This window comes from Hylobates moloch, unplaced genomic scaffold, assembly GCF_009828535.3.
Source record: "Hylobates moloch isolate HMO894 unplaced genomic scaffold, HMol_V3 SCAFFOLD_13, whole genome shotgun sequence".
NCBI lineage: Eukaryota > Metazoa > Chordata > Mammalia > Primates > Hylobatidae > Hylobates > Hylobates moloch.
This window is the reverse complement of record NW_026652288.1, coordinates 23,314,039-23,327,850: the sequence shown is the minus strand read 5'-3', so window position 1 is coordinate 23,327,850 and position 13,812 is coordinate 23,314,039. Positions and strand designations below refer to the sequence as shown.

The 13,812-nt window shown below is 54.5% G+C and overlaps 1 protein-coding gene across 1 annotated transcript in view; it reads right to left on the bottom strand.

The window, feature by feature from the left end:
* KLHL29 (kelch like family member 29) overlaps positions 1 to 13,812 on the bottom strand; it is a 325,784-nt gene that overhangs the window by 22,004 nt on the left and 289,968 nt on the right. Inside the window, exon 6 of the mRNA XM_032172350.2 lies at positions 1,413 to 1,551. Within this exon, the coding sequence (XP_032028241.1) occupies positions 1,413 to 1,551 (139 nt within the window). The remainder of the gene's footprint in view (positions 1 to 1,412; positions 1,552 to 13,812) is intronic.

The following is a 13,812-nucleotide window of genomic DNA, read 5'->3' as shown; positions in this document are numbered from 1 at the left end:
TCTAGCTGGGGACTTAGGCTGCCGCTCAGCACTGACCTGCCCCCTTTCTGTCCTCTCTAGCTGGTTTGGAGCCAGGCCCAAGACCCTAGGACGATCATCCATGATCTGGCAGCCAGATGCAGGCCCCTGCTGTCCAGGGTTTGTCAAGAGTGGCAGCACAAAGTCCTCCCCGGCCTGGTGAGGCCACTAGACATGTCCCTTAACCCCAGACCACATGCCCCTAACCCCTGTGCTTGGACAGAGAGAGCCCAAGCACCGGGGGCAGGAGACCCGAGGTGTCCATGAGAAGGGAAGTCCCAAAGAGCCTGCCCCTTCCTGCAAGGCTGAGGGCCAGCATGTGGCCAGGCAGAGCCTGCCCACAGGGCAGCTGGGCTCTATGTGAAAGGCCGGATCGGAGAGGAGATGCCAGCCAGGGATCCATCCTGAAACAAAACACAGTCACTCCGGGGTTAGTTGGCAAGTCCAAACACGGCATTGGGATGCAGAGGTCCTGTCCTCCCTCTGAGCACAGTCCCGGCTCAGCGTCTGCCCCGGAGAGGCTGCAAGGCAAGAGGAGCAGCGGCGTTAATCTGCTGAGGGCTGAGAGAAACGTGAGCGTTACCCTGGGCTGGCCCCTTGGCTGCTCTCCCTTACTACGGAGCTGGAAGGTGGCCCCTGACTTCTTTGCAAAGGTATGAAGCAGACAAATTAAAAAATCAACATAATGGAGGAAAAAAAAAAAAGATGCTCATGCACCAATAAGACTCATTCAGGTAGAAATAGCCAGGGCAGAGGGCAGGAGGGAGGGAGCAAGGGTTGAGAGAGACCGTGTTTAGGACACACCTGGTCTATGCTCCACAGTGCCGGTTTAGGCTCAGTGCACAAGGATCAGACATGCAGTGTGGCCCAGGCTTTGCTACAAGTCTCTTCTCCCCAACTTGGGCTGGGGAAACGCGGCCCCGGGGGCACCTTGTGCTCCTCAGCAGGGACGGCCTGGCCGATGCGCTTTCCTGGCATTAGTCACCCACCGACAGCAGGGACGATGGCACTGGGGATCCTGCTCTGGCCCAGTGGGGGCAGTGTGCTGTGATCCCTTAAAATGGAGCCTACAGTCCCCCCTAATCTCAGGGACAGCTTGTGAGCCACTGAGAACCTGGGATCTCAGGGGTGGGGCGCGGTGTTGTCTACTGCTGGCAGAGGTCCCTGGTGACCAGCAAAGCTGTGGGTGGGGGTGGGTGCTGGGCGCAGTGGCTGCTCTGAGGCTGTGTGTGAGAGGGTACTGGGAAGGAGGAGGAGGAGGAGGAGGAGAGATGGCTACTGGCTCTGTGACAGGGAGTCACGCTTCAGGAACCTGCAAGAGAGGGGAAGAGAAAAGCGACACAAAAGCGTCCTACAAAGGAACAGACCCGACCACAGCTGGAAGGAAGGCAAACCTTTGAATCAGGTCCTTGAAATACAAGCTGCAGGAAGCTAGAACATTTTGATGGACTTCAAACTCTCTGCCTTCAACAACAATTTTCAGGTCTGTAAACGCTTTCGCTCTGCGTTGCTGGTTCAATTCCTTCAACATTTCTGCAGAACAGAGAAGACAGACAGGGCCAGGTTCCCATTAAGAGTTTTTTTTTTTTTTTTTAATTAAAAAAAGTTATTTTTCTTTTTTCAAGAAGTAGAGAAATAGGAAATACTTGATATTGTTTCTTGGCAAGACTGGCTCAACACTGACAGTCAAAAGAAGTCACAAACATAATGCATAAACAAGCAGCCACTGGGAGGGGCTAATAACCAAAGGAATCACAACTTCAAAAAGCAAAAAAACCAAATATGATACAAAAAAATCAAACCCAGAAATTGAAAGGTTGGGGGAGAGATTCCCATACTGACGATTGGAAACATAGAGAATACATTATCACAGACAACTAAAAACTGTCAAATAACTACGGAGCAAGTTCTCCAAATGCCAATGGGTGCCGATGTATTGGAGACCAAGTCAAGCATGGCACTGTGATGTAAGATGGGCTGGATATGGTTCAAAGGAATCACAACCACAAAACCTGCAAAAACAGCGTCCCTTATGTTAGACACTCACAGCCGTGGCGTGGGAGGAGACTCCGAGAAAGGAGGGGGCCATGGGAGGCCTGGCAAGCACCTCCTTCTATTTCACACTTGTGGGGACTTTTCGGGAAAGCAAGCAAGCAAGGGACAGGGACCCTCTGCACCTCCTCCCATGTCCCAGGCGAGTCTCTCAGGACACCCACCCTCTCCTGGGGCTTTGACATTGGGCAGAGCCTGCTTTACAGCCCAGCAGATCCTAGGAAGTTGCCTCGGAGGCTCCCACTCTGCTGCACACCTACCTGTGCCCGGTGTCTTGGACCTGGGGCTGGCACAGACAGTGCCCAGGCCCATGGGCTCCAGACCTGGGGATGTCAGAAGCTTCTCCCAGACCCACCCCAAGGCTTAGAAAGGAGAAGGAGGGAAGAGCCTGCCAGCCACCCTGTTGGGGTTGCACACTCTCTTTCAATGGCAAAAGTTAGGGCCTTCAGTTGACCACTGCTCCCCACAGCCTTGCCTCATCTGCCTGCCCCCAGGATCCCCTGGGCAAAGCCTGCCCTTAATGTTGCTGGTAGCTGCACGTCAGAGGCCCTGATCCTTGGGCCAGAATGACCTAGACTGTCTTCAGGCCAGGCGATTTCCCTTGGCAGGTGTGTGGGAGAGGGTGGCCTGCAGAGCGGACTGAGCCCTGCTCCCCAGCCCCCCGGCCATCGCCCCTGCTCCAGCCTCATTGGTTGTTGCTGTCCACATGGGCTGGGGCTGGCTGCCCGCCAGGACTCCTTCCTACCTGGCCCCAGCCCTGCTTCTTACACTTGGCCGAGACCCTTTGCCTCTCTGAGCCTCTACTTCTGCATCTGTAAAATGGGGAGTGAGGATCCTGCTTCTGCTCCCTGATTGCCAGGCAGGCCCTTTTTGGTGAGGACACACTGGGCTCTGCTGAAGACCAAGGAAGACGGTGGGAGGGGCTCCTGGAGAACATGCCGCATGCATGTTCGGGGAGCGGGGTTGGAGGCCCTGCCTTCTGGGAGCCATGGGCAAGGCCAAATCACTGACCCCGCCAACCCCAAGTCACGCTGAGTCTGGAGTCACAGTAGAGCATCTCCAGGGGTGCGGAAGGTGGCTCTGGCTGGGACTTCAGGAAGGATCTACATGGGGCGAGCTCAGACCCGGAGCAAGGGGGGTGGGAGCTACAGACAGAGACCAACAGGCTCAGAGCACCAGCGGGAGGGCGCAGGAGGGTGTGGGAGGGTGCAGGAGCACGAGGGGGCAGGTGCAGGTGGACAAAAGGGCCGTGGGCAACAGGGAACACAATGAGGCGGTGGGCGGGGCCAGATCGCAACAGTCTTGCCTGGGAGCTGCAGCTTCATCCTGGGGCACCAGGGAGCCACAGGGGATTCTGGACAGGAAGTGGCGAGGTTAGACTTGGGTTTCAGACAAATCCACACAGAGGCAGGATGGGGGGTGGCTTGGGAGGCCAGTGGGAGGCAAGATAGCACGGTGCAGAGAGTTGAGCCTCGAAGCCAGACCTGAGGGTGAACCTGCACTGGGCCTCCTATCAGCTCTGTGACCTTGGGAAAGGGGACCCACATCCTCAGAGCCTCAGGGTCCATACTTGTTGAAGGTTCCATGAGACAACATGTGGCGGGCACACAGGGAGCGCTAACCGGGTGGGAGTGTGCGGTGCTGCTGATGGTGATGGTCTTTCCCAGGGAGAGGTGAGAAGGCCGGAATTACACAGCAGCAGCAAGACAGAGACACAGGAGTGTGTGGACTCCATGGGGCTCAGTTCAGGAAGGAAGTGGGGAGGGGTAGGCATGGAGACCACTAACAGGTTTTTGGAGGGGATGGTGGTGGGACATCAGGAAGGGAGGAAACAAGAAGATCAATTGTGGGGCGGGCCCTGTGGGACACCCGGGGGATGGGGTAGGAGGCGGTGGACAGAGGCCTGGGCTGGAGACAAGGCAGAGAGCCCGGCGGCGCCTGCACACAGCCCAGGTGCAGGGGAGACAGCACAGGGCCAGTTGCAGGGCCAGGCTGGATAAGGCTCAGCTGCCGCGCTCACACGCATCTCCAGAAAGAGTCACCAGCTGAATTAATGCCCAAACCAGGAGCCAGGTAGATGACATCACCTTTTTGAGTGAAGCGGTAGGGGAAGGGACAGAATTCTGGACTGGGATTCTGAAGACCTGGATCCTGGTTCTTGTTCCAGCATTGCCACTAATTGGTGTGTGACCCTGGGCCAGCCACCCCAGCTTTCTGGGCCTCCGTTTCCTCTAGCACAGAAGGGCAGAGACACCTGCTTGGTAGCTGCCTGGGTGTCACGCTGCAGAGAGTGACAGATGTGGCCCCACATGCCTGCTGAGTTAATCAGTGCTTAGGGGCCTGGAAAACACAACAGCACAAAATGCCTAATCTTTCTGGGCCTGAGGCATCCTGAGGGTTTCTGAAGTCCTTCCCTTCAAATCGAGGTCCTGGCGATGATTCTATCTAAAGCCCCAGCCCCGGCCGTGACACCTGCTGCTCCAGAAATTCTGGAGCCAGACCTGGAAGGCGCTTGGAGGTTCAGGTGTCCTCATGCTAATGTAGGTGCTTTCTGCTCTTTCTGAATCTCACTTGGTGGAAATCTGGATTTAATAGTTGGGGAAGATTATTCACTTTCAGAAGAATTTTTCAATTTATGAAAGTGCTCACCAGGGGATTCCCAGCAGGCCCCAAGTGCATTCCAAGTATCGATCAGCTGGTGTGTGCGGGCTGCTGCCCACTGCCTGCCTGGCCGGCGAAGCAGGCGCTCGGGCTCTCAGGCTGTGCCTGTCGGGGGGCAGACCCAGAATCCACAAGGGGATACCAGGACCTGCTGGGCACAGGCTGCCCTCCTCCTTGCCCCATGTTTTGGCAAAGGACACTCCCTGATCTCTGAGGAGCTTCCAAGTGAGGTGTGTGGGGGTGCTGTGGGGTCTGGGGAGACCTTCCAACAACATGGCCTGTTCTCAGGTGTGGGAGGTTTGCAGGCCTCGGGGCTGGGTCTTCCGAGTGGACTTCCAGAAGCATCTGGCACCCTGCGCTATTCTGCTGCTCCAGGATTCTGCAGAAGATGGCCTAGAGGCCCCATGGCCCTCCCGGGATGGAGGCTCGGTGGGGTCTGGCGAGTGGAGTCCTGGCAGCTGAGCCTACCAGGTGGGGTGAAGACTTGGCCTCAACATCCGTCCCTGTTGGTCGGCCCCAGAGGTTGTTTTTGGGTCTCCTCGGCTTTGAGTGGGATGCCCGCCTACGTCTGTGGGACTGCACACCCTGGCCTTGCTCACGGAAGTGGCTTTCCCATGCTCACATTTTTGTCCCAGGCCTCTTCGCCCCTTTCCCCACTTCCTCCTGCATGCCTAGGATGCTCGACTCAGCGCCCAGCATGGAGCTCCTCTTCCCGTGGAGTGTCCACCGCCCACAATCCGCAGGCCTTCCCCAGACTCCTCCCACCCCTCATCACACCAAGTCCCATCTTTTTACCTGCTAGAATTCTCAGGATCCAGCCTCTCCTGCCCTAGGCCCTCCAGCACCCTGAGTGAGCTGCCCTCATCTTTCACTCGAGTCACTCCAACAGCCTCTGAGGATGTCTCCCTGTTTCCAGCCTGTCCCCCTCCAGGCCACCTCCACACTGCAGCTCCTCACAGCCACTGGCCACACAAATCCTTCGGGGCTGAAGGGGCAGCACGGCCCTCTGGGAGGTCTCCCTGTTCCCTCAGCTCCTCCTTCACTCCCAGGGAGCCCTTTGCTCCCCAGTGAAGCCTCCTTGCACCCCACACATGTCCCCAGTCCAAGTCTCCGTCCCCTCCGCCTGGATCTTCCCTCCCCTTCCTCCATCTGGCCAAGCAGTATTTATCCTTCACCACCAGGGAAAGTGTTATTTTGTCCTGGGCCTCTTTGCCTCCTTCCTCTCTTCCTCCCACAACCCCTGCCCTCCGCCCTCCTCTGGAGGCTGGCAGAGCAACCTGTGCTCACTTGTTTATAGATACTAGGAGTTGTAATTATTTATTTACATGTCTGCCTCCTGCACTAGACTGTGTTTTATTTATATTTTTATCTTTGACACTCAGCACAGGGCCTGGCATATATATATATATAGCTGGTGTGATGGACGGCAAATATTCTTTGTAGCTTCCCCCGTCAAGAGGTGGAGATGACTTCCCTACCCTTTGAATCTTGGCTGGCTTTGTGATTTGCTTTGGACTACAGAATGTGGTGGAAGTGACCCTGTGAAAATGTGAGCCACCGCCTCAAGAAGCTTTGCTCGCTTTCACTCACTCTCCAGGGACCCCTGGCACCACCACCGCCATAGGAACGAGCCTGGGCTAGCCTGTTGGAGCATGAGAGACCACATGGGGCAGAAATGAGCTGTCCCAGATGAGACATTTAGACCAGCCAGTCTCTGCCAATATCAGCCAGGCCTGACCTAGATTGGCTGAGTGTAGTCCAAACTGCCAAACCAGGATCACAATCTAAATAAGTGGCTGTTGTTAAAACACTCAATTTTAAGTCACTGAATTTTAGAATTGTTTGTTAAGCAGCAAGAGCTAACTGATACACAAGGCATGAATAGATGATGGACTCAAGTGCTCAGGGAACTTTCCCTGTGTTGGTTTCACCTTTGCTAGTTCAGTTTGAGGCTAATTTTTTTTTTTTTTTTTTTTTAGTTGTGGTAAGATATACCCATTTTAAAGTGTCCAGTTCAGTAGTGTTAAGTATATTCACACTATTGGGCAATCCTCTGGAGTCCTTTTCATTTTCACGAACGGAAACTCCACACCCATTAAACAACCACTCCCCACCTCCCCTCCACCCAGCCCCGGCAACCACCATTCTACTTTCTGTCTCTGTGAGTTGACTATTTTAGACCCTCTTATAAGTGGAATTATGCAATATTTGTCCTTCTGTGAGTGGCTTTATTTCACCTAGCATAATGTCCTTCAGGTTCACCCACATGGTAGCATGCATCAGGATTTCCCTCCTTTTTAAGGCTGGCTAATATTCCACTGTATGTAGATACCACATACTGTTTAACCATTCATCCTTTGATGGACGCTTGGGTTGCTGCCACCATTTTGCTATTGTAAACAATGCTGCTATGAGCACTTATTTAGACTGTGACTCTGGTTTGGCAGTTTGGGCTACACTCAGCAGATCTAGGTCAGGCCTGGCTGATATTGGCAGAGACTGGCCGTTCTAAATGTCTCATCTGGGGCAGCTCATTTCTGCTCCACGTGGTCTCTCACGCTCCAACAGGCTAGCCCAGGCTCGTTCCTATGGTGGTGGTGGTGCCAGGGGTCCCTGGAGAGTGAGTGAAAGTGAGCAAAGCTTCTCGAGGCCATGGCTCACATTCAGTTCTCACCCTCGAGTTACGGACCAGATATCCCCTTTGATGACCCATCTCAAACCCCATTGGTTCTAAGCGGTTAGTGTAAAATGGCTCTGCGGATGCAGCGGCAAGTGGCATGAGGGAATGGGGACTTGAGGAGGTTCTGCCTGGGGCTGGATGCTTTGCCTAGAGGAGAGTGAAGCCACAAACAGAACCAAGGCTGGAGATGAAGTTGCAGCCAAACTTCTGCAACTTTTTTTCACCAAACGACACAAGTTATTTGTCAGAGACTAATGGGCTCGTTCCGGCTGGACTATAAGGGCTGTGTGAGATGGTAATAAAGAGGAAGAGATGTCAAATATTAAAAGGCAAAGAATTTCAGTGGCTTTGCAGCAGAGAAGTCCATTAAATCAGAGCCTTGAGAAAGGTTGTGTGGCCAAATCATTTTTTTCAGAGCTCAAGTAAGAACCCAGCTAGGTGATAAATGCTTCTCATCCGATTGGTATGTATGACACATATTTGATAAAGGACTGAAAAAGTTATAAACTCAGAGCAGTTGTGAAATATACTGAGAAAGCCCAGCGAAGACAGTGTCAGGCAGGCCCAGAGGGTAATTCATCCAGGAACAGGGAGCCCGATGCATGCTGACACTGTGGGGACAAATGGGGGCTTTACACAAACAGAGTGTCCCGCTGCTGCTCCATGCGCCTCCCAAGCGGAATGTTGCCCTCCCTCCCCGGTCTGATCAGATATGCATTTCTTCCCCTACTTCTTTTCCAAAGAAGAGTTGGCCCCAGAATAAACCCTGAAGGCCAAGAGCAGGCTCCAGCTTCCAGGTGAGACAGAATGAAACCACCTGCGGGCGGCACCTGTGATCGCTCGTCCAGCCTGAGTCAGACGTGTGACACCTGAGGCCCCACGCAGGCAAACCCTCCTAGGAACCATGAAACACTCTGACTTCTTGCCTGGACTTAGGGTTTTAGTGAAGAGCCCTTCTGGCTTTCCTGTGCTCCATATGGGAATTTCTGCCATTTATCTAAAAGGGAGCCAAGTCCTAGGAACAGTCACAACCTCTCCCACCAGCTGTTTCCAAACTGATGACACAGGATGACAAGGCCTATTTACTGAGCAGTGATATCTGGCCTCAGAGGTCCCCTCTGTGCCTACAGCCCCTGACCCAGGGCTGCACACCAGTGGGTGCAGGTGGGACTGAAGACTGCCTTCCAGCTGGAACACTTTCATGCCCTCTAAGATGATAGAAAATTCACTTCTGTTTTTCTCCTTAACATTTTTTGAAATCATCATAAAACTAACAGAAATATTCCCTTCTCTTTCCCTGGGTTTGTGCCCCTGTCCCTTAGGTCCAAGGAGTGAACAGAGGCAGCTGCCAGCTTGGGCCGTGGGTAGTGCGACTGGGAGACCTAGATCTAGTCACAGATTTATCTCAATCCTCCTGTGACCTTGAGTGGGGGCTCTTTCTTCATCTAGGGTCCACCAGACCAAGGGCTGCCTTGATCCCTCATTTCCAAACTCCTTACCATGGGCTTCTACAGGCCTCTATGACCTGACCTGACCTGTGCTCACAGCTTCATATTCTATCACGTTCCACACATCCCCCAACTCTCTCTCTAAGTTCACAGGCAGTTCATTCTGTTCCTTCACTTTGAATGTTTCTCTTTCTGCCTTTGGCCAAGGTTTCTCCTACACTTGCTTCCTGGGGTCCCATCCATTCCTTAAGCCTTACCCTATTATTATTACTATTTTGTAGAGACAGGGTCTCGCCATGTTGCTCAGGCTGGTCTCAAACTCCTGACCTCAAGCGATTCTCCTGGCTTGGCTTCTCAAAGCATTGGGATTACAGGTGTGAGCCACCATGCCTGGCTGTAAGCCTCATTTAAAATCCCATCCTCCAAAAATTCTTACAGAACCCCCCAGTTGTCATTAACGTCACCCTCTCCTGTGGTTCCATGAGACTTGGTACCTCCATTGGAGTAGAGACCATTGGCTGCCTTATTATAGAGGAATGTCTGTCTGTCTGTCTCCTTTCTAGTTTGTGATTTTCTAGAGGGCTTTTCTCTCTGGCCCCCTGAACACCTGGCACCATGTTTTGCACAAAAAGTTCCTTTCTGATTGGAATTCCTTGTGGGTTACAGACCACATGCAGATGTGTGCTAGGGGGTTAGATCACATTCCCTCAAATGTGATCCACTGGAACTATTTGAAATACCACAGCTGTGCGGAATCGGATGGACAGAATGTAAAAGTCAACCCCTCTAACTTCAGGCAACACTGGTGCGAATAACGGCGATAACCCTGCAATTCATACGCAATCTACAGTTGCTAAAGCATTGGCACATTAATTATTTAGGTCCTCCTTGGGGAGAGATTTAATTATTCTGTTCAGCTCCAGTGGCTTTGAAGAGCCTGAAATGGCCTTCCTGGGAAGAAGTGACCACCCCAGCAGCCGCCGAGCACAGGTGCAGCCTGGAGCCCTTGAGGCCACTCTGCAGGACAGGGTTATCTCCAGGCTTTGGGTCCCAGCTGCCCGGATCATAAGATCTACCCAAATGAAAACCAAGAACAGATCATCTTCATGGACAGCTCATGCCTTGTGGGCTCAGAGTAGGAGTCAAAGGGTATGGTCTCTTGTTTAGGAAGGAACGGAGGAGGACAGGGGGCAGAGTGTCAGGACCCCATCCCCAGCCCAAGGAACCTGGCCAGAGGGTGGGCACTGCAGAGGTGGGGGTGGGTCCCGGGCTGAGCAGGGAAGGCCATGGGCAAATTCCTTGGCTGCAGCTGGAGCAGGTGCCTGGTTTGGTTGACACTAGCAGCATGTAGTCCCTCCTGCCTCCAGCAAAAAGGTTGCTACTTGGCTCCTTCCCCTGCTTGGAGGATGGAGGCCGAGGGGTGATGGGAATATTCCGAGCGGGAGAGGAAGAACATGTCATGGGGTGGAGGCAGGGCTGAGAGACCTTGGGAGAAGGCCAGGGCTTGAGAGACTTGGGTGAGAAATAGGGTCAAGGCCAGTGGCGTGAAGAGCTCTGGAGTGGCCAGAGCTGGAGGTGGAGAGGACTTTGTGTGGGGAATTAAACATCCAGGGGAGTCAAGGCAGGACCTGGAAGAGCTCTGTGGGGACTGGAAGCCTGAAGGTGGGCTGGGGGAGGGCCAGGTGAGGGGCCAAGGCAGATGGGAGCAGACAGAGGGGCAGGCATTTAGGGGCAGGGTGGCCCTACCATCCTTTTGTGAGGTAGTTGGCCCCACCAGGGGTTAGAACTTGTTACCAGGGAGCGGGGTGTCCTGAGGTGCCTTGGTCCTCAGGGCCAGAAGAGAGAGAGACTCGAGTCTGGCCCCAGAAACTGAACTGAATCCAATGTCTGGGGTGGGGGTGAGGGTGGGTGGGTCTCACTCCTCCCCCTGTGCTCACAGCCCTCCATGTCTTCATGTGGAAGAACTGTGTTCTGTCTACAGCGTTATTTATTCAGAGGTGCTGCTGTTTTTCCATTGGAGGTGGGCTCTTGGAAGATGGGGTGGTTCTTGGCTGGAGAGATTGAAGAAGCCAGGATAGTTGGGGCCAGATGCAAGAGCCAAGTTCAGCACCTTGGAGAGCCAGGGGAGCTCCATAGGGGTTAGAGGGTGCCCTAGAGCAGCTGACCATGTCCCCCGCTGAGTGAGGCTGGGGCCCTGACATCCTCCTTCAGAGGCAGACTCAGACCCCGAGTTCTGGGAACCTCAGATGGCTTGTGTCTGTTTGGCCCCTTTGTTTATTCATTAAACTGCTGTTTCCTGTGTGCCAGGCACTGGCCGGGGGGAGGGGGGTTGCTGGGTCACCTGGAAATTGGCACGTGTGCAGAGCTGGGTAGCTCACAGTTTAAAGGGAGATACATTCACAGAGCGTGTGTGTGCTTGGAATGCCCTGTGAGAGGAGTCTGACGGGGGCAAGTGCTGGGTGGAGGTGGCGCCGAGGAGGGGATGGCTGGTTCTTCCTGACGGAGTCAAGGGAAGACTCAAAAGGTGAGCAGGAGCGCCCCAGCTGGCTGCAGGGGTGACATGTGAACACACAGGCTGAGGTGTGAGAGGGCCATGTTAGGGACTGAAGGTCACTGGTGTGGCTGGCATGTGCTGTGTGCACACATGGCTGTGAGTGTGTGTGCATGCATGGGTATCTACGTGTGTGTTCGAGCATGTGGTGGGTACAAAGGTGTGGGTGTGAACATATGGTGTGTGCAAACATGTGGGAGGGCGTGTGTATGCACCCCTGTGTGTGTGCCAATGTATATGTGTGTGAGAGCATGTTGTGTGGGTGTGTGCATGCATCCCTGTGTATGTGCCCGTGTAGGGGTGTGTGTGTATGAGAGACAGGATGTGGCATGGGTGTGTGTATGCACCCCTGTGTATGTGTCTGTGTAGGGGTGTGTGTGTGTGTGTGTGAGAGGATGTGGTATGGGTGTGTATGCACCCCTATGTGTCTGTGTAGGGGTGTGTGTGTGTGTGTGTGTGTGTGTGTGAGAGGATGTGGTATGGGTGTGTATGCACCCCTGTGTATGTGCGCATGTGTGTGTGTGAGCATGTGGCATGGGTGTATGTGCCCTCATGTATGCATATGTGTATGGGAGCATGTGGTGTGGGGGTGTGTATGCATCCCTGTGAATGTGCCCGTGTGTGTATGTGTGAGAGACAGCATGTGGTGTGGGGGTGTATACGTGCCTGTATGTGTATGTACATGCAAGCGTGTGGTGTGGACGTGTGAATGCACCCTGTGTATGTGTCTGTGTGTGTGTGCAAGTGTGAGGATGGGTGTATGTGTGTCCTCTTGTGTACAGTGCATGTGAGCATGTGGTATGGGTGTGTGTCTGTGCCTGTATCTGTGTAGATGTGTGTGGGAGACAGCATGTGGCATGGGTGCGTGTCTGCGCCCTTGTGTGTGTGTATGTGAGCATGAGGCCTGTGCATGTGAGAAGCAGAGGGAAAAGCTGCAGATCAAGGCAAACCCATATCTGACAGTGAACCAAGCAAACCAACCCATCATCTTTTTCCCGCAGGAGGCTGGGGGCCACTGGTGGATTTCATGAGGGAGGCTGAGAGCGTCAGGTTTGTCTCTGACACTGAAAAGGTTGCTGGAAAGCAGCCACGAGTGGCCTGACCCTGCACGCGCGGGCCCAGCTCCCCATGCTCCCCTGGCCTGGGGCTTTATTTCTCACACCATCATGAGCTCCCTTCTTCCGGGCTGCCCCCTGCCATTCCAGCCCATTCTGACCCCTCATCTGAATTCCCAGGCCATAGGCAAGCACCCAAAGCATATCATCAGGTGCCCACAAGGCACAGGACACCGGGCTGACACCTGGAGCTGGGGTGGGGTGAGAGCTGCGGAGGAGGGTGCAAGAGGTGAGCAAGACAGCTCCTGCCCCAGGGGAGCAGGCAGCTCAGTGCGGACACAGGTGCCCACAGTGAGGAGCTGGATAAGAGAGCTGCAGGGATGGTCAGCTGTGGTGCTAAAGGCCTTCTGAGGAAGGAGGGGTGGGTGGCCAGGGCTGGGGGGCCGGGAGTGGGGCCAGGAAGTGCAGGGCTGTGGGGCGACTGCTGGCTGTCTCTGGTGGAGAACCAGACACATATGAGGGGGGCATGTCACTCTGAATCGACTGTCTCAGCACCTCAGTGCATATTTACAGGCCTCCTTCATGCTAGGCCTGGACCATGAAGAGGAAGCCACTTTCTGTCCCCAAGGAGCTCAAGTCTGATGGGGAAGAAGCCACTGGAGTGGACGGAGGTGAGTTTGGCTGCTCAGCACTGGATCCCCTTCCTACTGGGGACAATCCCAAGATGGGGTATCTGGGCCATGTCACTGTGGGGGCCCAGGGGAGGTAGCTCCCTGCTAGCTGGTGTGTGGCCATGAGGCCTGGACTTGGCCGGTTGGGTGCTCTGGCCCTGGACTTCGAAGTTCCAGGAAGGAGTGCAAAGACAGTGATGGCCACGGTGGCTGTGATGAACTTGCAAAGCTATGCTCCCCCAGGGCCTGGGCAGGCTCTGCCATAAGTGGCATTTATCATAGGCCTGACATATCCATGCACCGTCCCAGTCAGGGCCTGGGATGCCAACCACAGGACCCAGCTCTGTCAGCGAAGCAGAAAGGTATATATTGGAGGCTGGGGAATGCGGCTGGGAATTGGGGCAGGAATGGAGGCAGTGCAGCCAGGCCCATCACAGAGACAGTCCCCCTGGGGTCCTACACGGGTGCAGTCTCCCCTGGGAGCCTGCTGCCCTCCATTCCCAGCCAGTGGGCAGCCCTGGGTTCCAGGAGTGGCTGGCTCTGCAACTACCCATGAGACCACCTCCTACTCTCTTTCCATTCGGAGGCCCTGGCTGACTGGCCTCCACTGGGGGTCCTGGGGAGCTGGGTGAACAGCTGTTGTGGGGTGTGGGGAGGGGCTGGCTGGGAAAAGGCC